The sequence below is a fragment of the Acartia tonsa genome, chromosome 6 (genome assembly GCF_053477335.1).
Source record: "Acartia tonsa isolate MP-2025a chromosome 6, ASM5347733v1, whole genome shotgun sequence".
Taxonomy (NCBI): Eukaryota; Metazoa; Arthropoda; class Copepoda; order Calanoida; family Acartiidae; genus Acartia; species Acartia tonsa.
Genome location: NC_137265.1, coordinates 9,199,223 through 9,223,594, shown reverse-complemented (window position 1 = coordinate 9,223,594; position 24,372 = coordinate 9,199,223). Strand labels below are relative to the sequence as shown.

General features: G+C 35.1%; 2 protein-coding genes across 26 annotated transcripts in view; one reads left to right on the top strand and one right to left on the bottom strand.

Moving 5' to 3' along the window:
* The window catches only part of Ide (Insulin degrading metalloproteinase), a 62,796-nt gene that overhangs the window by 6,502 nt on the left and 31,922 nt on the right, over positions 1–24,372 (top strand). For all 14 annotated transcript variants that reach the window (XM_080163375.1, XM_080163373.1, XM_080163374.1 and 11 more), the window contains exons 12-19: positions 64–143; positions 598–695; positions 961–1,040; positions 21,401–21,484; positions 22,385–22,464; positions 22,670–22,742; positions 23,179–23,300; positions 24,211–24,278. In XM_080163375.1, coding sequence (XP_080019501.1) covers positions 64–143; positions 598–695; positions 961–1,040; positions 21,401–21,484; positions 22,385–22,464; positions 22,670–22,742; positions 23,179–23,300; positions 24,211–24,278 — 685 coding nt within the window. The remainder of the gene's footprint in view (positions 1–63; positions 144–597; positions 696–960; positions 1,041–21,400; positions 21,485–22,384; positions 22,465–22,669; positions 22,743–23,178; positions 23,301–24,210; positions 24,279–24,372) is intronic.
* Positions 5,620–12,650, bottom strand: LOC145321765 (uncharacterized). 12 transcript variants are annotated; one of them, XR_013880405.1, is made up of 4 exons: positions 10,373–12,650; positions 9,365–9,453; positions 8,264–8,386; positions 7,963–8,082 (listed from the first exon to the last, which is right to left on the bottom strand). XR_013880405.1 is itself a non-coding variant. In XM_080163357.1 (4 exons), the coding sequence occupies exons 1-3, from the start codon at positions 12,282–12,284 to the stop codon at positions 8,557–8,559; spliced, it is 2,574 nt and encodes an 857-aa protein (XP_080019483.1). In that variant the 5' UTR covers positions 12,285–12,650; the 3' UTR covers positions 8,271–8,386; positions 8,545–8,556. The 12 variants fall into 12 exon arrangements, 11 of the variants coding, with proteins under 11 accessions (XP_080019479.1, XP_080019476.1, XP_080019477.1 ...); XM_080163357.1 differs by lacking the exon at positions 7,963–8,082 and adding an exon at positions 8,545–8,596 and having other exon boundaries at positions 8,271–8,386; positions 9,840–12,650; XM_080163360.1 differs by lacking the exon at positions 7,963–8,082 and adding an exon at positions 8,545–8,596 and having other exon boundaries at positions 8,271–8,386.

Below are 24,372 nucleotides of genomic sequence, written 5' to 3'. Positions count from 1 at the left end.
TATTTTTACATTTTTCAGCTGCGCTACCTACCTACTCCACTTTTTTCTTTCTTTTCTAACTAGGTTGAAGTACCGCGTTGGGAAGATCCCCCGTTTAAAGAAGATCAACTCGGAACAATAACATATGTTATGCCTGTCAAGGAAATTATTTTTTAACATTTGGTTATATTTTTTTGTACATTAAAAGTGACTTTACTGTATTTTTAAATTTTGTAATAGTTCATTACCAAAAACGCCTTAGATTGCTTTTTTACCTCTCTCCTTGTTAACGAATATTATTTTCCTGGCCTGGGATAGTTATACAAACTTAAGTATTTAAACCACGAAAAATTTCTTGATAATTTTTAAAAAGTATTTGGTTTTTATGAGGAATAGAGGGGTTATATTTTTAATGTATTAAAAAATCTCAGGGGAGGAATTTACCCCTCTGACTGGTGTTATTAGGTTAGAAATGGTAGTTTCAAGGTCATCATCATGTAATAATTACATATGATTTCCAGCTTCTATTATACCTTACTAAAATCATCTGTGCACCTGAGAATGATAATTCAATACCTTAACAATAAAATGTTAAAAAATGAAAATGGCTTCCTAGGATATAAGACAGTTGAACATAACATTTGGTATCCCTGACCTGAGTAGTGAATACAAGTCTAGTCCTGGCAGCTATCTGGGTCATCTTATTGGACATGAAGGTCAGTCATTGTGTACATTGTCTATTGTCAAGTCTTAGGCTTTCGTCACACATTTTTTTCAGTAAAGCTTCTCATAGGTCCATGGAAATTTTAAAATATTTGAGAAAATCGCCACTAAAAAAAATTCTTTTACTTTTCCGTTTAATGAAAAGTGGAGGGTTGATATATCCCCCCGTGATTATTATATGAAAGTCAACATGTACCACAGGTTTATATATCTCATGAGATTGCAATGCCTAACTTTCATGTGATTAAATGCTTTCAGGTCCAGGTAGTCTTTTGTCAGAGTTGAAGTCGCGAGGCTGGGTTAATACTCTTGTTGGTGGACAAAAATCTGGATCTAAGGTATTTTTATTAATTTCTTGCTGGAGCAATGTAAAGAGATTTTTAAAAGAAATTCAGTGGCGTATTTTGATAATTTGATACTAGATAAAGAAAATGTTTTTTTTATTCGAAATATTAGCTAGAATATCTTTTTTTCAATATTTAAATCCTTAAAAAATGCCTAGGTAGTCTAGTTGGTAATATTGCTTTGATTTCTTTTCGTGTAAAGAAGTAGGTATGCTACTTTAATTAGCCTTTGTCTGTAAAAAATCTAAAGTTGATAGTTGACCGCTGAACTGACCGGACGTATATTTCTACATATCCTGTATGACTTATAAACAGGGTTGTCGAATTGGGCACTTTTTTTTATATTGGGCGGCCTAATTGCCCAAAAGGGTTTTAGGCGGGTTTTGGGCGCCCAAAAGTGGTTTTGGGCACCCTTTTTGGGCAAATGTCGTAAAAAGCATATAAAAAGGATAGAAAATAGCTTAAAACCATACCTAGACTTATTATTAGAAATAAAATAGCCTAAAACCACCTCAGGACCTATAAAGGCTACACTGGAAAGGAGAACCATATCGGTTCAGCAGTTAGCGAAATTCTTCTCTAGATACAAAAAAGCTTACTAATTTATATAGTTAACTAGCGGCTACGGCCCTAAAGGCCTCTAGGGGCACTTGATGAGGGGAGAGTCAAATTTGATAATCCAATTATTATATCAGATTTAAAAAGAAAAAGTAAAAAAAAATTGGGGGGGAGGAATATTTTTTTTTGTGAGGGTTTCCTCCCCCCAATTTTTGTTTCTAGTTTAAAAAAAATGAAAAAAAAGTTTTTTCTAGGGGCGATTTCTCTTAGGGTGGTGGTACCCTCCCTCAAAATAGTTATAAACCTTCCCAGAACCTATGAGAAGCTACCCTGTTAAGGAGAACCCGATCGGTTCAGCGGTTAGCGAGATCCTTCGGTACAAACACACAAACAAACATACACACATCCTGTTACTTTAGTATAAGGACTAGCGGCTTCGCCCCTAGCCTCTAGGGGCTTTGCCCCAAGAGGTATAATTACATCTTCTATTACTTACCCAGCAGAACGAATCGCAAATTTTCACACCTACCCAGCAGGAAAACATTTTCTCGATTAAATAACGAATTCGCAAAATTCGTAAAAAAATAGTCTAATGAACACAGTAATAGTGTCTGACTGATTATGACGTAACAAAAAAAATTAGCCAATGAGAGGCCACTATAAATTTTACCTTTGGTCAATAACGGCCTCTCATTGGCTAATTTTTGATACGTCATAATCAGTCAGACACTATTACTGTGTTCTAGTCTAATGTGTTCTCAAGAAAATTACTACTGGTGCTGCTCATAGTCTAATGTGTTCTCTAGAAGAAAAAAATTTTTGGGGGGGTAAATTTTCATTTTTGGGGGTGTCCCAACCCCCACAAAAATAGCTTAAAACCACCACAGGACCGATAGGTAGATACCCTGAAGAGTAGAATCTGATCGGTTCAGTGGTTACCGAGATCTTAAGGGACAGACAGACAGACGGACAGACATCGTTCTACTTTGTATTATAGATATCACCCACAATATAGGCCCGCCCCCCCTCTTTTTTAACCCCCTCCCCTTTTTCTCTCCCCCTAAAAGGGGGGTGCCCAAAACTGCCCAAAAGGAACTTAAATTGGGCGGCCCAAAACCGCCCGCCCAAAAGCGCCCGCCCAATATGACAACCCTGCTTATAAATAGAAATTATTGGTGTTAGGGTGTCCAACAATTTTCTATTTTTAAAATGGCGACTAATAACATTGAAATTCAAAGTGATAAAAATATTGAGAATTTATCAAAGATTCTCACTGAGCATAATGTGACAGCAGAAAAACTCATTGAACTTATATGCCAAGCTAAAGATAGTGAAAAAAAAGCTCCACCAAATGTTTCTAAGCTAGAGCTATATTGCAATAGCAACGAACAGTATGCAAGAAATTGGGCAGTCAGGATACATGGGCTATCTGTGCCTTCTGATCTAGTCAAAAAAGTTGGAGCTGATGAAGCTTGTATGACAACAGCTTATAATGCTGTCATAGAACCTGTGTTGAGAAAGCTTACCCCTAAGCCTGAAGTCCTTGATGTGAACACTAAATGGGGTCCTGAAAAGCTTGACTGCGTTCCCAAATGCTTTGACCTTCTCTCAAATGGTCACTTTGTTGGTAGGAAACAGAATAATCAACCTAGAACCATGATTATAAGATTTGTTTCCAGGTATATGAGAAATCTTTTCCTTAGATATAAGAGGCAATATATGCCGAATCCAACTGCTGCTGAGGCCACTATGGGGGTAAAATATTACTCTGCCTATCCTGACCTAACTGCTAGAAATCACAAGTATCTCTTAGCTTTGAAAGAAGACGCTAGAGTCAAGGCTGCTTGGGCTTTTGATGGTAACATTAGGTTCTCCCTGGCTGATAGCAAAGGACAGGCAGCCTCTAGAGATGGCACTACTGAAGCTGAGCACTCTGAGGTATTTTTTGTAGATGATATAAGGATTGAGCCATCAGCTGTTGTTGATAATGCTGTAGCTGCACTTCATGATCCAGCAGCTAGTAGAAAAACCCGAGCAGATCTTCCCTCTAACAATCGCCAATTGCGATCAAAAGGTCCAGGCAGAGAAGGTAGAGAATCTGGAGGGCGTGGCAGTCAGATTGGTGGACGTGGGGGGCAGCCTGTCGGACGTGGGGGGCAGCCTGCTGGACGTGGGGGGCAGCCTGGTGGACGTGGTGGTCAGCCTGCTGGGAAAGGTCGTGGAGCCCATGGGAGTCAGAAGTCTTCAGATGGTCCTGGAGCTGCCAGCATCAATTCTCTAAATGAAAATCAGGGCTGGCAAGATGTGATTAATGGAGCTCCTAAAGGTGAAGTTGTGAAAACTACAGGTTTATTGCCAAATGATAATGATCTTGCTCGTTCTCGTTTTAATGCTGATTCATAGAAAGAATTAATTTCATTTTAATCTTAAAATTCTACCCCATGTAGTTTTTAATTTTACTTTTTTTTTCATGTAACAATTTAATTCCTCTACATTCTTCAATTAATGTAAATCTGATTTAATAACTTAACCTTATCACTTATTTTAAAAAATTGTCGGACACCCTAAACTTCTATAATTTCTTAGCCGTAAATGATAAATTCAACCCTTTTTATTCTCACATGTATATATTATTTCCTTCCTCCCTCCTTCTCCCGCCCCTTTTCCCTTTTGATTACTCTTTCCCCCTTCATTTTTACCTGTATACTTTACCACGTATGTGTGTGTGTGTGGGATTATTATTCTCTCCTACTATTAGATCTAATATAAATGAATGAAACATTCCATAGGCTTGGAACAGACAATTTAAGTAACAACAATTTTCATAGATTGTTATATGATGACAACGAAGATTTTGATATTTATAAAGAAATTGACTTAGATAGTTCATATTATTCTCCTGATCAATTTTGTGAAAAATTTAATAACTCTAAAAACATTTCTATTTTAAGTATAAATTTACAATCCATAAATGCTAAATTTTCTAGCCTTTCTGATTTAATTTATTTTTGGAAAGAAAAAGGGGTTATTTTTGACATCATTTGTATACAAGAAAGTTACTCCATTGTCATTCCATCCATTTTTGAAATATCTTTGTATCATCCGATTGTATTTAAAACAAGATCAACTTTCGTTGGTGGAGGGGTAGCATATTATATTAACAAATCTTTGAATTTCTCTGTTCTAAATGAGTACTCCATTTTTCATGAAAAAATTATTGAAAGCTTATTTATTGAATTAGAATTTAACAACAAGAAAAAACTTGTTATTGGTAATTTTTACAGATCTCCTAGCACTGGTGTAAACAATCTCACACCTAATATGCAAATTGAGCTTTTTTTGGAACATTTTCAAGGTATTTTAGATTCTATTAATGAGAGAAAATGTAAAGCTATTCTCTGTGGAGATTTTAATCTAGATTTATTATCTTACAATGTACATAACTATACAGCTGATTTCGTCAGCATGCTCTTCAGCGCTGGCTTCCTGCAGCTGATCTCTAATCCTACTAGAGTGTCAGCCCATAATAATACAGCTACACTTATTGACCACATATGGACAAATGATATTAAGGATCAAATGGTTGCTGGAATAATAACCACTTATTTGAGTGATCACTTTTCAACTTTTCATTTTATCAGCACTAATAAACACAAGCCAAGCCCAAAAGTAATTTCCACCAGAGTCTTTTCTGACAATAATATTGAAAGCTTTAAAGATGACTTAAGTAATTTGTCTTTTAATGAAGTCTTTGAAAAAAATAACCCTACAGAAAGCTATGCTATTTTCCAAAACTTATTTCAATCTTCTTTTGAGAAAAACTTTCCTGTTAAAGAAATCAGATTTAATAAAAATTACCACTTCATTCAAAAATGGATGACCAAAGGTATATTAAGGTCTAGGAATAAGAAATTTGAATTACAATCTAGATTAGCAAAAGTTCCAACAACTGAGAATAAGGAATTGTATACTAAATATAAAAATATTTATAACAAAGTTTTAAAAACTGCAAAAAAGTTATATTACAGTAATCTTCTTGTCTCCAACCAAAACAATCTTAAAAAGAGTTGGCAAATTATTAAAGATGCAGCTGGTTTGAACTCAAAAAGAAAATTTACAACTGATAAAATTATTGTTGAAGGTAATGACATTCTTGGTGAAAAGAACATAGGACAGGCATTTAATAGGCATTTCTCTAGTATTGCTCTTAATATTCGACAGACTATACCACCTACTGACAGACCACCTGATTCTTATCTTGAAGAATCTGGCAATCTTTTTAATATTCCCCCAATCACACCTGCAAATATAACCGAAATTGTTAATAACTTTGAGATAAAAAAATCTTGTGACAACCTTGGAATCTCATCATTCTTATTAAAAAAAGTTGTCCATTATATTTTAGATCCTTTATGCCATATTTTCAATAAATCAATTGAACTTGGTTCGGTACCTGACCAATTTAAAATTGCAAAAGTAACTGCTGTCTTCAAAAAGGGTGGAGACCCTTTTAATCTTAATGATTACAGGCCAATTTCTCTACTTCTTATATTTTCAAAAATTCTAAAAAAGTTTATTGCTATTAACTTGCAAGCATATCTTTCTGAAAATAATCTTATTGATGAACTACAATTTGGATTCCAGCCAAATAACTCAACATTTCATCCCATGATTCACCTACTTAATCACGTTAGTAAAGCTACGGAAATAAGATTAGCTCTCACCTGGTCTGGGTAGAGATGTTGTCTGTGTCCAGCCTCCACGGGTTTTAGGCGGGCTCGTCGCCAGGCTTGGCGGTCAGCCTGGCCCGCCTACTTTTCAGGATAACTGTGAAACCAGGTGATAACTAAGAGGCACTAAGCCCGGACCATTTTACAGTCTGGAAAGAGACATGACTTTTTAGCTGCTGTTGACTATTTATAACCTTAGGCATAGGCATAATATGAAATGATAAAATTTGTAGCTTCTCTTCAACTTGAGATTTGTCATCAGTCTAAAAAGATAAAAACACATTAAACCATGTGTGCGTGGTTTCTCCTTTCTCCTCTGTCCTTTTTTTCACATAAAACTAAAGCCTTTAGAATTTGCCTGTTTATAGTCATGTCTCCTGGTCCTGCGTGAAGAAACACGTATTTCACAATGATTTTCAATATCACTTAATATCTCATCCATATCATAAACTCTGCCCTCCTCTGGTTTCTGTAGTGCTGGACTATTTTTATTTAAACTTTCTAAAACTTTATCAAGATTTTGAACTTTGTCACATTTTATTTTTTGTGGACTCCATTTTATTGGGGACGAAGTGATCATTGTTTGTTCCAGGTTTTCATTGAATTCTATGTCAGAATCACTTTCTTCAACAACAGGAATTTTTTCTAACAGGTTTGGATCTGTTTCTGACTTGCTTCTGAATGTTGTTTTTGATATAGCACCTGTTTCATTGAACGACAAAAATTCTGTATCATCAAATGTGAGGGAATCCGCATTTTCTTTGAAATAATCATCTATTGATAGATTCATTGCATCATAGTTTGGCAGCTGTTTTAACAAATTTGTCGACAAATCTGATATTTCTAATTTTATGTCAACATCAAATTCATCTTCCTCTTCCAATATTTGTCTCCATTCTTCTTGGTTCCACGGATATTTTTCAACAGAAATCTTTGTTTTGTTTTTAACAGATCTTAAGTTTGATTCTTTTTTTATACTTTTTTTTAGGTTTGTAAGTTTATTCTTAGCAGCACTTAAATCTGTTTGTGTAAAGCCCTGGAAGTCATCACTATCATCATCAGAGGACAAATAATCCTCCATTTCATGAATTATAGTTTGAAGTTTTTCTCTCCTTTGTTTGCTTTCAGTAACTTCTTCATGATCAAAACCACAAAGTTGTTCATCCTCTTCATCAACAACGACATCTTGTGAAAGTTGATTAATATAATCTGGATAAGAAATACGAGGCCTACCTCTAGCTTTTTCTGTTGGCAAAGAATCTTTGATGTTATTTGTTATTTCTTGTAACTTGTTTCTGGCATTTAAAGTAATATTTTCCTGGAAACCTTGAAAACTTTCTTCTTCATTTTCACTACAATTATCACTTTCTTTGATATTTACAGAAGGGGCTAAAATGATTTCTGATAATTTGACAAGATAATCTTTGTTTCTGAATTGCTTTTCAGTTTTTCTGATTAGCAGAAATATTTCATCATTTTTGACAAAGATTTTTGTGACTATGTATTCCTCCCTTCCTCTCGATTTTGACAAATCTTTTTTTATGTAGACTAGATCCCCAACTTTGACCTCCGGTGTAGCAGGCTTGTTTAAAGTTAACGAATCTTTCAACTTTGTATAATCATTATGCTTTTTTCTCCTTTCAAATTGCATTTGACTTTCAGAGCTATCATTAACAGTAATTGACTCATGATTAAGTTTTGAACGTTTCAGCATAATTTCTTTGGGAGCTAAGCCACTGGACCTAATTCTATTATTAATTATAGATGTGATTGTTACTAAATCAATTTCCGTAAGAGAATCCCCATTTGGCTTTAATCTTAACCATTCTTTGCGAAATTCTTTGATTGCATTTTCAGCAATTGGATTTTTTTGTTTGTTAGTTACCCGGCCAATATCTAACTCAATTTTGAATTTGGAAAGAAATTTACCTTTTCCATTTTCTAAAGCTTGAAATCCGGTCGCAGCATCTACCTGGACAATTGTTCCATCCTCCGGCACCAAATCAGCAATCAGAGATACCAGCGCCGTTTCTAATGTGTCAGCAGTTTCATCTAAAATAATCTTAGTTAAGGTGTATTGTGACAACTTTTCTCTACAAAGCAAAATCTTCTGTCCTTTTTCTATCAAGACATCCGCGGAAAAATGTTTACCAAAAGTTTCCGATGGAGAGGTTGCGTGATTACGAATTTCTTTCGGCAATGTTTTTAACCTGATGCATGTATTACAAGATGTTGATATTTGCTGAATCACAGTTGCCAAACCTGAACAATAATATTGTCTAGACATAATTTTGTTCAATTGATAAGCAGAGGGATGATTGAGTTTCATATGTAAAGATTGAACCAAAGGGGAGATATAGGTTTCTGGTACAGAAATTGCATTATATTCAATGTTATGAACGAGATCCGGGTGTTTTACTTGAATCAATCCATCTTTAGCAATATTTAAAACACCTCTTTTGTATAAATTATGTAATAATTTAACCGATTTGTTGCCAGATTTTTTTTCAGGGGCCTGTCCATTTTGAATAAGTTTGAATAAAGAAACATGTGTGGGATCTTTTTTTTGCAAATCAAGCCATGCTTTTCTTTGAGCTAAGGGGGCGGATTCTAATTGTGTTACATTTCTGATAATTACATCATGATCATCTATTTCTTGATTTATGAAATTACATATTTGACATTTTGTTTCATTACACATAGAAGGGTGGCGAGAATTGTAATCCGCTAAAATTGTTTGGTTTCCAGGAATGTGAACAATATTTACCTTATTTTCACACAATGTAGAGACAAATGAGGCAACCCTTGATGACGTCGAAATTTTACCATTTTGGATGGCAGCCCATGCATGTACTGTGACTATGTTGTCCGTGAAAATTGTGGTAATATTATTATTTTCACGGATAAAGGGTTGAAAATGTTGTACTAACAATTTAATGGCCAAACATTCTTTCTCACATGGAGTCCATTTTGATTGTGCCCCTTTAAGCCTGCATGAAAATTCGCCCCCATTCAAAGTAACTTGCTCACCTTTTTCTTTTCTGATGATAAGAAGGCGACCACCAACAGCATCTGCATCCTGTGACCAGTCTGAATAGATTTGTAGGGAATCTGATGGCCTAGGAAAAGAAATAGGTTTAGCGGTTTTTACAGAATCTTTTGCTTTGTCAAATTGAACTAAAAGTTCTGGGGACCAATTTATCCTATCCCGCGAATTTTTACCACCAGTCATTTTTTCAAAAACTTGTATGGCACTTGAATGGTTTGGGATTGTTTTTGCTATTTGCCTATAGGCACCAATCCATCCCCGCAATTTTTTTATTGTTGAGGGGGGTTCTGCTTGAGCAAGGGGGGATAAAACATGATTTGTGGGAAACCATTCATGATTTATTTTCTTCCAACCCAAAATAACTGTAGACTTTGGACAAATAACAATTTTCTCTGGTTTAAATGTTAAACCTGCTAGCTGTGCTCTTTTTAAGACCTCCTTAAAATTTTCAGTTACCTCCGTCAGAGTGTCTCCTAAAACATATAATTGATCTGCTATCCTGGTACAGATTTTATTTTTTACCAAATCTCCGTAAATTCTGGCTAAAATTTCACTGCCCCATTCTGCACTATTCCTCAGGCCTTGCGGTAGAACCGTGTAAACACGGAGGCCGCCATAAGGATGTACAACTGCAAGCTTCTCACTATCCTCTCTTGGTATCGCATTCTGCCAGTAATAATTACTAAAATCAAGTTCAATGTGAAAATTTGACAAGGCAAGGTCTTTCATAGCATCTGCCACTGTAGGCATAATTGTGGGTATTTGTAAAATATTTGACTGAATACTTCTAAAATCAGTTACTAGTCTAAAAGAACCATTTTCTTTAGGGACTAAAATACACGGATGTACATGAGTAGGAATAACACCAATAGTTTCAGGTTTGACCAATACTCCCCATTTCTCCATTTTGTCCATTAAATTAGCCATAATTTTTAGTTTTTCATCAGGGTAGTTTGGTAGACGTGGCTTTACAGAAGGTGGTAACATACCTGTTATGGTGAGGGAGCAGGGCACCTGTCCATAATAGCCATTGTATCTTCCTGGTTTATCTGTCAAAATGTCTGTAAAATTTGATAAAATATCGATAAAAATGTTTTTCCAATCATCAGATAAAATATTATCAGGGTCAAGCTTAACCTGATTTAAATCAAATGAATTATTATTGCCAGGAAAACATGGTGCTTCAAATTGTTTCATACTTGAACTATTTATATCATAAATCTTTTTGAGACTTGTAAAATACAGAGGATTTTCGGCATCGACAGAAACTGCATAATTACAATTGTTTTTCAGAATAACTTTGCCATTTTTTACATTTACAATTGTTGGTTCGGGACAGATTGATTTTTCAACTGATTCAACAACAAGTTCTTTACAATTTTTAAATTGCTCAGGTACATCAAGATGGAAAACTTCATTGGGGTAAACAGTTGATTTTTTTTCAATATTAACTTTGAAAACATTGCATTCATTTTTTGAATAAGGAACAACTTTGACATTTTTGTTTTGATCAATACATGTTGCTTGTTTGAGGGAGGGGTTAGTACATATATTATTAAATACTTTGGCAGGCTCACCAACTAAAACATCACACCCTAAATTATCAATTACTAGACATTGTCCGAGGCTCCATAGAGTAAATCCTTGAAGAGTAGGAACCTTAAGTTGAATGGCATCTGATGTCTCTCCCCTTGTTGTTAAATTTTGCAGATCTGCTGTCCTGGCCAACTCTACTGTTCTAGACAAAGGTAATTTTAATTTTGATTGTAATTCTGAACTAATTGCTGAAATTTCGCTGCCTTCATCGATAATTGCTTTCACTTTAGTGTCAAAAATAAATGCATCTAATTCAGGAGATTTAGCTTTCCATATTTTTCTTACATTTGCATTAACATTTTGTGAAAAAAGATCTTTACCTTCTGGAGAAGTGTCCTGATCATCATCCTGTTCTGGTTCCACAGGTTGGTCCAGATTATCCTCTCCATCCAGGTTGGCTTCTTCCAATTTTAACAACCTAAGGACCGATCTTTTTCTTGGACACTGGGCAGGGAAGTGAGCAAAATCGACATTTAAATGTAATTCTTTGGACAAATAATTACACCCAGGACAGAACATATTTGACCCAGGTCTACTATTGTAAGATCCTCTGAATCTGCCTCTAAACGAGCCACGGCCGCGGCTAGTGCCTCTTTGGGATGAATCCCATCTGACATTTCTGACTACATTATCACCATCCTTAGTTTTTCCATGTCTCACGAGCCAATCATCAATGTTTTTAGATATATCATGGACAAGGGAATGTAGCTGTTGACCATTTTTTAAATCTTTAGATTTCTCCAGCCTTACAATGCCAACTAAATTGGGGTTGATTTTTTGAAGCCAGTTAAGGGCCACTAAGTTTTTATGAGAATGTGTCACCTGCTCTGTAGTATTAACTTTTTCACCTTCAACTTCAGTTCCAGCAGTAACCAAATGTTGTTCAGTATGGTACAGCATCCGGTAGAACAAATCTATGTAGCGCTCTTCTTTATCTAAGCTAAGTGAATCAAAATCTAAAAAAGTAGAAGGTGTAGGATCAACATCATAATGCTTCCAGATTAATTTGAAAACATCCTCAATACCCTTGGTGTGTTTCGTTATTTGGGCCGTAAGATAAGGACCTGGCATAAAACCAGCTATAGTGTCTAAAAGACTTTCAAGACTATCAGCTTTATCAGCTGCATCCTCCCCTTGAAATCCATAATTATTTTTTGAACAGTCCCATTTTGCCGCTCTTGCAAAAAAAACTTTCATGTTGTCATCTCTTCTAAAGTAATTTCGAACATGACTTTTCCAGTGGGTTAAAGTGTCCAAAGTTTCATTGCTTGTTAACTGACGGGGGTAGGGTACTTTAGCAGTCATCTTGGAAAGGGTGTAGGAAAGAGCTGTCACCACGGAAATAAGATTAGCTCTCACCTGGTCTGGGTAGAGATGTTGTCTGTGTCCAGCCTCCACGGGTTTTAGGCGGGCTCGTCGCCAGGCTTGGCGGTCAGCCTGGCCCGCCTACTTTTCAGGATAACTGTGAAACCAGGTGATAACTAAGAGGCACTAAGCCCGGACCATTTTACAGTCTGGAAAGAGACATGACTTTTTAGCTGCTGTTGACTATTTATAACTTTAGGCATAGGCATAATATGAAATGATAAAATTTGTAGCTTCTCTTCAACTTGAGATTTGTCATCAGTCTAAAAAGATAAAAACACATTAAACCATGTGTGCGCTATGAATAACAAGGAGTATACAATTGGAATCTTTTGTGACATTCGTAAAGCCTTTGACTGTGTTCCCAAAAATACTCTTCTGATGAAGTTACGTAAATTTGGCATCCATGGCAATATGCTCAATTGGTTTGAATCATATTTAACAGGTAGAAATCAATTTGTTAAATTTGGCCTTTTTGATTCTGATCCATTAGAGATAGATAGTGGAGTGCCCCAAGGTAGCATATTAGGTCCTATTTTGTTTCTTATATTTTTTAATGACTTGCCTAAAACAACACTTTTAAAAGTCCTTCTCTTCTGTGATGACACCACTATATTAGCATCTGGTAAAAACCTGAATGAGCTTGTTGAATTTGTTAATGCAGAACTCAAAAATATTTCCCAGTGGTTTAGGGCTAATCAAATGTCATTACATCCCAACAAAACAAAATTCACTATATTTTATCCTACCCCCTCTCTTATTCCTTGGAATGAAATCAATCTCTATTTTGATGATAATGAACCAAATACCCTTTACCCTAACCCTTTACTTAGACATAGAATTGACTTTGTCAACCATGAAAGTGCGTCAAATAAAGTCACTACCTGATCGTGTTGCAATGACAGGTCAGATCAACACTGGGTGATGACCTGGCCTTCTGCCAGGATGGTAGACGCAGAAGGTACAACAGTCAGATCGCGGACAGGATTCAGCTACTGATTCTGGTGATGGTCATTTTATCACAGTCACTCTATTATCACTGAGTGAGGTAAATATATCCAGAGGTGGACTATCTATCTGAAATACAAATATATATGTACACAATGAACATTTGTAAGAGAAAGTACAATGTACATGTTATATTTGTATCCCCTGATTATCTTGAGCAGGACTGCGTCTAGTCAGGTAAAATATCAGATCTTGAATCTTCGTCACAGTAATACAACACTGAAAAGTGTTTAAGTTAATATTGCGCAGTCCTGTTCCTCCTTTCTTCCCTCTTCAATTTTTCTCTGTTGGATCCTGCTTACCATATTTATTCATGTGATAGTAATCAGGTCTTTGAGTTTGCCTAAGTGATTTCCTTTTAGGACAATTATTAAGGAGGTCAAGAGTTTTGGAAACATCTTGAACTTTGTTTGTGTCTGTTGGCAAGTTTAATTGGTTGAGAGCTGGTGAGACATCACATACAACATTGACAGAGATTGAAGAATTGGGATCATTTATAGTGGCAATAGGATATATATGGTTTCCTTCAATCCTATTTTTACAAGGGTTCACATGAGAACAGTCAGTCTCATGAGTATTTTGGGATAGATAGTCTGTGTTTCTGTATTGTATGTTCTGATTTAACATATTCAAGGAAAGATGTTGATGAGTTTGTTCTTTTACATCACTATTAGTATGAGTTTGCTCTTTCTCATCATTATAAGTATGAGTTTGTTCTTTCTCATAACTATTAGCATGAGTTTGTTCTTTCTCATAACTATTAGTATGAGTTTGTTCTTTCTCATCATTATTAGTACAAGTTTGTTCTTTTGTATCACTATTAGTATGAGATTGTTCTTTCTCATCACTATTAGTGTGAGTTTGTTCTTTCTCATCACTATTAGTATAAGTTTGTTCTTTCTCATCACTATTAGTATGAGATTGTTCTTTCTCATCATTATTAGTATGAGTAGGTTCTTTCTCATCAATTTTAGTGTGAGTGGGAAATTGGTAATCTTGAAATGCAGGAGAAGAAATATTGTTTAGGAAACCATTCACTATGTCTTGTTCATGGTTCTCAAATGCCATTTGCAGAGACTCATTTTTAGAATCATCACATTCAACAACAGTGCTTGACATGAAGTCAAATAGATCGGGATCATTTAAAGTGCTTTGTAAGGAGCAAAATATGTCATCCTCTGATGAATTTGAAGAAAGATCAGTCTCTAGATGAAAAGGATTAGTTGATGACCTGCGCTTATAGTTTCTCCAAGACTGTTGAATCTTAACAGCAGCACTGTGGATATCTATATCAGATTTTGTAGGCCATTCAGGAATAATCATTGACAGGTCTTTCAATGAAATTGAATCAGCAATAGTCTGATCATCCAATTTGGGCATTTCCTCAAAGTCCCAGGACAGATCTAAATGTGCACATTCAAAATTAACAATAGATGATATACCTGCTGTATAATCTAAATCATCCTCAAAATCCAGCATTTGGGACCATTGTTCTTGGTCCCAGCCATGAGTTGGAGGTTTAGAAACAGTTTTTAACTTACTGTTCAAAGTTCTGATGCAAGAAGGACCAGGTATAGCATCATCTACAATATAATCAGGATATTTAGGTTTGGGGGGTCTTCCTTTTTGTTTCGGAATCTCCTTTTCAAGGTTGGTGATAATATTTTTCAGTTTATCATCAACACCTATATCCTGTGAACTATATCCATGCATTTCATTTTCTTCATCTATTTCATCATTTTTTACATCTGTGTTGGAAAAACAATTTGAGACAAGTACTAAGTTGTTTAATTGAACATCATAATCAATTGATCTAAGACCTTTTTCAATTTTTTGAATTTTTGCCCATTTGATGTTATCTTTCTCAAATAATTTAGTAATCACATGTTCTTCTCTCCCTCTTGATTTGGACTTGTCATTTTTTATAAAAACTCTGTCGCCAATATGAAAGTCAAGATTAGTTTCTGCATTAACCTTACTATTATGTTTGTCATTATAGCTTTTTCTTGCTTTAAATTGTATTTCTGCAAGTTCATCATCTTGAAGTTGTATTGTTTCATTAGTCATTAGTTCCCTTCTTAGTAAAATTTCTTTGGCAGACAATCCTCTATATCTAATTCTTTGGTTCATATTGTAGGTAATAATTGCTCTGTCTGATTCAGTTATAGGGCCACCATTCTTGTTTAACTTTAGTTGTTCCTTACGAAACTCCTTAATTGCATTTTCCCCAATCGGATTCTTATTAGGATTATGCACTCTCCCTAATTCTAATTGAATATTGAATTTTCTGAGTACATCATCATTCGTTACAACAGATAGGAGTTTGTGAGCTGGAGCAGGGTCCACTCTAATCACAGTCCCAGTTGGAGGGATGAACTCCATGACACACGAAAGGATAGCATCTCTGATTGAGACAGAAGTTTCATCCTCAATAATCTTTGTTGTTGTAAATTGAGAAAGATTTTCTCTGCAGACAAAGATTTTTTGATTATTATCAACTAAAATATCAGCACTGAAATATGATCCAAATGTTGGTCTATGTGATGTTGTATATGTGTTTTCAAATTTAGGGAGTTTTGCTAGTGATGAACAAATTTGACAGGCATTATGTATTGAGTCCACTGTTTCATTGACTCCAATACAAAAGAAATAGCGGTGGAGAAATTTATGCATCTGATTTTTAGATGGATGTGAAAGTTTAATGTGAATACTTTGAACAAGGCCAGGATAAAGCTGCTTAGGTACTGAAATAGCATCATATTCCACTCCTGATGAACCATCAATGTATTTCACAGTTATTAATCCTGATTGATCAATAGACAATAAACCTTTTTTGTAGAGATTATACATTCTTTTTAAATCTGTGTGTCCTCTAAGTTTAGGTTCAGGTTGAAGTCCTCCTGATGTTATGAGTCTGTAAAGTAACCTGTGTGTTTCATCCTGTTTCTGTAGTTTAAGCCATGTTGGTTTTTCAGTAAGTGGAATTTTGTAATTTCCATCTTCAATGTCGTTAACAGTTATAGCCATAATTGAAGCAATGTCCCCAATAGAGGTCTGTTCAAATGCATAATTACATATCTGGCATCTTGATATGTTGCATGGCAATGGATTTCTTGAGCTGAAGTCAGCAACCTTAGTCTGGGTCCCTGGAAAGTGTACTATTTCTATATTGTTTTCAGATATAGACGACAAAAATGAAGCAACCTTGGATGATGTGGAAATATGTCCTTGTTTAAGTCTGTTCCAAGCTTGTACACAAATAAGGTTGTCAGTATGGATATAGGTCCTGTTCTTGGAGTTTTGAATGTATGGCTTGAAATGTTGAATGGTAAGTTTTATACCTAAGCATTCCTTTTCACAGGGGGTCCATCTAGTTTGGCAGTCTTCCAACCTAACAGAGAAGTAACCACCATTTAACCTGGTTATTTCCTTACCAGGTTTGTGAATTATAAGGTGTGAACCTATGGCATTAGCATTTTCACTAAAATCTGGATAGATATGTAATGTGTCCTCAGGTGTTGGGATGGCAATGCTTTTCAGGTCATTCAAAGAGGCTTTGGCATCTTCAAACTCAGAAACCATGTCTTGATTCCAAGTTACATATTCACGTGAGCCTTTGCCTCCAGTATATTTTTCCAATTTTCCTAATTTCATTGAATAATTGGGAATTGTAGAGCTAAGCTGTCTGAAAGCTCCAATAAAACCCCTCAGTTGTTTGACAGTCTTAGGCCGTGGAGCTTGAGATAGTGGGGTTACTACATGTGGAGTGGGAGACCATAGATTTCCATTCTTCTCCCACCCAAACAAAATTGTTTTTAAAGGGCAGATAACAATCTTTGAAGGTTTGAATGTGAGACCACATAGTCTGGCTCTGTGAAATACAGATCTTAGATTTTCTAACAAATCCTTTGGAGATGATCCTCCAACATAGAGTCCATCTGCCATTCTACTCATCTTTCCTTGTTGTTCAAGGTCCCCAAAGATTCTGGCAAGTCTTTCAGAATTATGTTCTGAGGCATTTCTAATACCTTGAGGTTCTCTAGTGTAAACTCTGATGCCTCCAAAGGGATGTGGAGTAGCCAAGTATTGACTGTCTTGGGGAGACATTTTACCTTGCCAAAAACAATGGGTCAAATCAAGTTCAGCAAGAAATGCAAAAGATGATATAATTCTTTTTGCATTAGCAATAGATGGTGCAACCACTTCCAACTTTCCTATGAAGGGTAACAAGCTAGTGAAGTCAGTGACAAATCTAAATGTTCCATCTGTCTTCGGAACAAGATAACTGGTGTGAACATTTCTTGGAATCACTCCAACATCTTCTGGCTTAGATAAAACCCCCATGGATTCCATTTCATCCATGAGATTTGCCATAGTCACAAGTTTGTCATTTGAATAGCTGGGTAGTCTTGCTTTCAGAGATGCAGGTGGATCTTTAATGAAATTGATGGAACAATCTACATCTCCAAAATACCCATTATAACAACCAGGAAGAGATGAGATGGTGTCAGAATATTCATGTATAAGTTCTTGAAAAAGACATTTGTCCTTGTCTTTTAAGATATTGTCAGGATCTATAGATACCTTTGCTAAAGTAGAGCAGTCATTACTGAGTTGTAGATTTGAAGCTTGTAAAGGTTGCAATGAACTTAATTGCAAAGAAGATGATGGACTAGAAGGTGTTAAATCACCAAAATGGCTGTTCTTTTTGACAAAAATAGAAGTATTGTTGTTGTTCTTAATACTTACCTTGCCATTCTTCACTGAACAAATTTGGTGTGAAAAGAAATTGCCTGATGTTAGTTGTCTTGGAGAAAAGAATACCTGTTCTGATTCTTTGAAGTGGGCTGGGACATCAAGTTCAACTTCTTCACCAGAATAGACTGTCTCATTTTTATTTATTCTGCAAATAAAATCATTCGGATAAAATTGTTTTTTATTTATATAGGGGAGGGAAACAGGACATTTATTAACATCAAGAGTTGTTATTTTTCTTTTAACAGGATCAGTTAAAATAGTATTATAAGATTTTCCAGGTTCTCCAATGAGAATTGGGCATCCCAGATTCATAACAACAATACAATGTCCCAAATTCCATTCGATCTTGTTGTTGTTGTGTTCCAATTGGATGATAATTGGATCATCAGTTTGACCCATGAGTTTCATTGAGTGTGATCCAGCTGAGACAGCAGATTCATTTGTCCTAGAAAATTTTATGTTAGAGCTGTTAGCAAATCTAAAATCAATACAGCATAATTCACTACCTTCGTCAATTAGACAAAATGTTCTTTTAGTTTTAAAATATGCTTGTAAAGATGGAGAAGAAGCTTTTAGAATAGAAGTATTACCTAATCTAGTTTCAATATTTCTTATTTTACTTATCAGATCAGAGGGTGGTAATATGGTAATGTTACCTGTATTTTCTTCAGGAGATTCATCACTAGCAGGATCTTTTTCTTGATCCTGATCCTCTGTAATAGTTTCAGCAGTACACTCTTGCACTGAGCGTATTGAGGATCGTTGTGGGCACTGGGAGGGATTGTGTCTGAAATTGACATAAAGAGATAAGCGCTTTCCTAGAGAATAGCAACTATTGCAATTGTTTTGGTTCTGATTTCTTGTATGTTGGTAGTTGCTTACCTGACCTCTGCCACCTCTGGAACTGGAGGAAGCAGGGAAGCGTTGATTGGCTATTCTCAACACATTAGCTTGACAATCAGGATTCTCAGTACTGTCAATCTTATTCACTTTGGAAGTGAATCTCATCATAAGAGAATCAATATTCTCTGCAATAGTTTTGACAAGGGAGGATAAGGGTATACCTGCCTTGAGGTCCTTGGAGTACTCCAATTTTACAATATCAATTAGTTTCGGATTGATAGCATTCAGCCAGTTTAATGCGATGAGATTTTTATGGCTGGTAGTTGGAATGTCAGTCTTTTCTAACTTTGATGGACTGGGGCTTGACTCTGCTAGAGGTGTACCAGCAGGACACAGGTGGTTCACTGTGTGATAGATCATTTTGTCATATAGATCTATATATCTTTCATCTTGTTCAATTTTCAAGTTATTGAAGTCTAGGAAACTATGTTGTGTAGGTCTTACTCCATAGTGTTCCCAGATTATGTCCCATACAGATTGTATTGATGTTGAGTTCTCAACAATCTTGTGTGTTATGTATGGGCTTGGTAGGAAGGATGCAATAGTATCCAAAAGACACTCTAAATTGTCAGCAAGAGTTTCTTTATTTTCTTCTGTGAAACCATAACATGGTAAGCTATGATTCCATTTGGTGCCACAGCTGAAGAAGATAGAATAGTTGGTAGACCGGCGGAAGTAATTTCTAACACTGGATTTCCAGTGGGAAAGTGATTCCAAAGTTTCCTTCTTAGACAGTTGTCTAGGAAAAGGAACTTTGAGATGTGAACTGTCCATTGCACAAGATTTAGTTGGTGCTTTTAAATGATGTCGGGGGCTGAGTTCTTTCAGGCTGCCACCACGTCAAATAAAGTCACTACCTGATCGTGTTGCAATGACAGGTCAGATCAACACTGGGTGATGACCTGGCCTTCTGCCAGGATGGTAGACGCAGAAGGTACAACAGTCAGATCGCGGACAGGATTCAGCTACTGATTCTGGTGATGGTCATTTTATCACAGTCACTCTATTATCACTGAGTGAGGTAAATATATCCAGAGGTGGACTATCTATCTGAAATACAAATATATATGTACACAATGAACATTTGTAAGAGAAAGTACAATGTACATGTTATATTTGTATCCCCTGATTATCTTGAGCAGGACTGCGTCTAGTCAGGTAAAATATCAGATCTTGAATCTTCGTCACAGTAATACAACACTGAAAAGTGTTTAAGTTAATATTGCGGTGATATTCCAGCTATAAAATTTTTAGGTATTTTTCTGGACCCAGCCTTGAATTTTAAAGTTCATATAAATGAGTTGAACAAAAAACTCTCTAAATCATTATTTTGTCTACGAAAATGCCAAAGTCTACTTACTGAAAAAGCCCTCAAGGCTCTGTATTTCTCTATTTTTCATTGTCATTTGGTTTATGGAATCCTTATTTATTCGTGTGCATCACATTCAAATCTTACTGGTATCATAACAAAACAAAAAATGGCTGTAAGATGTATTAAGCAAGCAACTTATTATAGTCATTCTCGACCTTTATTTAAAGAGCTCAATATTTTACCCTTTGAATCTTTATCACTTTATTTTAAATTAAAATTTATTTATGAGTACATAAATAACTTGTTGCCCAGGTCTTTTAATAATATGTGGCCAAGAAGGGGGGAATTAAATGGTAACTATAATTTGAGGAACAATAATAATCTCACTGTTCCTTTTTCCAGAATCAACTTAGTAGAGAGGCTTCCTCTTTGTTCTCTACCTAATACATGGAATAGTTTTAATGACCGTGACAATATAAAAAATGCCTTAAATCTAAATCAATTTAAGAAGCAGCTTAAAAAATGTATTCATTCAAGAATAGATATAACATGTAATAGACTACTTTGTCGTTCTTGCCACCTAAGAATGTAAAACCTCTATGTTGTCTGTTTTACAAGCCTTAGATTAATCAATTCTCCATTCTTTACTTAATTATAAGTATTTTAATCATTAATATGAACTCACACACACTCACACAATCATCCTACCATTTCCGTCTGCAAATCCTTTCTCTATTCATATCCCTGTAATATACCCTTATAAAATGTTTACTTTCTCGTTTTAATAAAAAGATTCACACTACCTTTTAGCTTATTTTTCTATGATATTTGCAAAGGCTATCTAATATCACCTCGAGAGAGATTATTTAGTCCTTTGACACGTATATTAATTTTTTTGTCTTATGTGGATATTATTAACCTTGTTATTATACTGTAATTAATTAATCATGATCAATTTTACTGCTTGTTTGTGATTATTTATGTCATGTATATATGTATGCCTATTTTACTATGTGTCATAAAATAAATATTTCATTTCATTTCATTTCACCCTAAATTAAATTTTGTGCTTTAGGGATTTGGATTCTTTGTTGTGAATGTAGACCTAACCCAAGAAGGAATAGAACACGTGGATGATATCATTGCTCTAGTCTTCCAGGTATTATGCCATTTTTAAAAGCAGGTTTTAAGCCATTTTCAAAAATTAAATTGTCTTACCACTTGTATCAATGAAATAGTCGCTACGCATTATAAACCTCTGGAGGTTCAAGTGCGGATTTTTCTTTGGATGGTGGAGGTACACTCCTCCAAAATAAGAGAGGGGGGAAGTTTTGACACATTTACGTAAACAGTGAGCATAAGCTTTATCTTTGGACTGAGAGAATAGGTTATCAGGGATAAAATCTATCTTATATGATAAATTTTCCAAGTTTTAAGATTTTTTGGATAGGCCTCCAGGTTTAGTAGCTGCAGGCCTTCAGGTTCAGGAGCTGCAGGCCTCCAGTTGCTATAGACCAGTAAAAATCAAAACCGAAAATTAAAAGAAATTTTTAAAAAGAGTTAGAAGACATTCTATATAACAAAATATGCATATTTTTAAATGTTATTTATATATTTTAAGAAAAAAGATGCATATTTTGTTTTATAAGTTAACCTCTATCTCTTCAAAAAAATTATTTTTCATTTTTACCGGTCAGAGACCACCATGAGGCCTGAAGCTCCTGAACATTGAGGCCTATCTAAAAAATCTTAAAACTTGGGAAAATTCAACATATAAGAATGATTTTTCTATCCTCTCAGTCCAAAGATAAAGCCTAAACTCACTGTTTACGCAAATGTGTCAAAACTCCCCCCCCCCCCCTCTTATTAACCTTCCCTGGACCTTTATGAAGCTATTAGAACAAAATCAGTCAAGCGGTTAGCGAGATCCTAAGTTACATACAGTAATCCCATTACTTTTACATAAGGATAATAAAACTTTGTTATGTAGTAAAATATTATAAACGTAGATTCAGCTAGGCTTTACTTTTTAAAGTTAATCTAAAACAATGATTTTTAGTATTTTGCGATGTTGAAGAAAGAGGGACCACAGAAATGGATATATGAAGAATGCAGAGACTTGAATGCCATGCAGTTTAGGTAACATTTTATATTATATTTAGACAACTTTTGTTTGATGGTATAATAGCATTACCTACCCAAAAAAAAATCACTATATAGATTTTTTGTTGTTGAAAAGGCAATATTTCGCAAGCTTTTGCTCATATCCTAATCTTAAAGGTGGACAATTGTCTGACAGACTGACAGATGAACATTTTACTTATTAAGGATTGTTTTCTTTTAGGTTTAAAGATAAAGAGCGTCCTCAGGGTTATGTAGCAAGTATGGCTGGTCATCTTCATGATTATCCTTTAGAGGTAATATTATTATTATACTCAAGGCTATGTAGCAAGTATGGCTTGTCATTTATAAAGATACAAAGATGAAATATTTCTTTTGATACCTAATGATTTTATGCAGTTCCTTACAAACTATAATTGTAAATCATCCTTATACATAGTCAAAATCTGGCGATTTCTTTCAAAGTGCTTAGTCGAGAATAGGAACTCCACCCCGTCTTATTTTGAAATAAGTATGGGGGGAGGAGGCAGGTAGTTTTTCGTGTTTGTTTATTTCTTTAGGTTAGGTTATATTGGAAGTCTGGGTAGTCCCACAAGGTTAGGACACCGCAGATATAGGCAACATAATGGTCAGATTGAGAATTAATCAATATGAGGGAGAGAATAATCAATGGGTGAAAGGAACTTTGGAGGAAAGTTACCATAATCTTTTATATAAGGGTATTTAATTTAGGAAGTATTGACGGGCGGATATCTAATAAGTGAATGGAACCCAGACCAAATAAGTTCACTACTGGATCATCTCACACCTGATAGAGTAAGGGTTGCTGTCATTGCTCAAAAATTTAAAGACATGTAAGTTTTTATTATTAAAATTAAAAATGGCTAGCTTCATAAAGATAATTAACAAAATTAGGGATAGTCTAGAATTAGAGTGGATCAATATTAGAAAAGGGCGGTTTTCTAAGCAGATCATAATGATTAAATTATTTGTAATATTTGTGCTCAATATTATTAATATTAGAAACGAGTTTTTTGTAATTCAATTAATACAAGAATTAAATAGGTACTTATTTTAAAATACTTTGTGAAAATATTAGGTAATAATCAGGGGCTTCTATTCAGCCAATTAATTCCAATTGAAATTGCCGCGAAATTTAATATTTTGTTAGAGTTAAGTTGGAGTATATAAGTTGTTTTTTCATGTGACTGAAGAGGGGTGGGTAAAAAGGGGGAGAAAAAAGGGAAGGGGGTTGCGGGGAAATTCCTTTAGAATTGTTTGTCAGAATCACATTACCTTTGCCCTGAGTAATAATAAAAGATTAATTAGAAATTACCGCTACTAACAAAATTTATATATGATGGATATCTTAAAGCTTTTTTACTCAATTAAATTAGATAAGTAATTTGTGTAATATTTTTTATAAGTCTCTTCGGTTTAGTCATAGGTCATTTTTGCAATTACCTACTGTGTTTTCAGTTTAGTAATACCTACCTATAATGTGATTTTGTTGTTATGCCTTTTTGTCTAGATAATGTAGATAGGTATATCTTAAATAAGGGTTGGGCCGGATATCCGGCTGATTTCCAATGCTGGATATCTGAGTACCCTAATGATTTTTAATGCCGGTTATCCAGTTTTCTGGCCATATATCCGGTAATTTTCCGGGTATTCGGCTTTGGTCATATATCCAGCCGGATATGCGGTACCCGGCCCAATTCTATCTTAAATATATTTAAGTAAATGAACGCCTATTATTTTTAGATGCGACTCCGAAGAACAGTATTATGGAGCCAAGTATAAGGTGGAAAAAATTGACAATTCTAAAAATGGTAAGTGATAGGCAGCTGTAATATAAAAGGACAAAGGGGAAGGTAGGTTTTACTAAAATTCCGTAAAAGTTTGAGTTTTAAGGCTTAAAAACAG

Coding starts and splice junctions, on each gene's coding strand:
- LOC145321765 (XM_080163350.1), bottom strand. CDS start 12,284: ATGACTGCTAAAGTACCCTACCCCCGTCAGTTAACAAGCAATGAAACT. Junction 7,687..8,263: donor AGCTTTAGAAAATGGAAAAG/GTAAATTTCTTT, acceptor TGATAATTGTAG/TGAAAATGAAGAAGAAAGTT.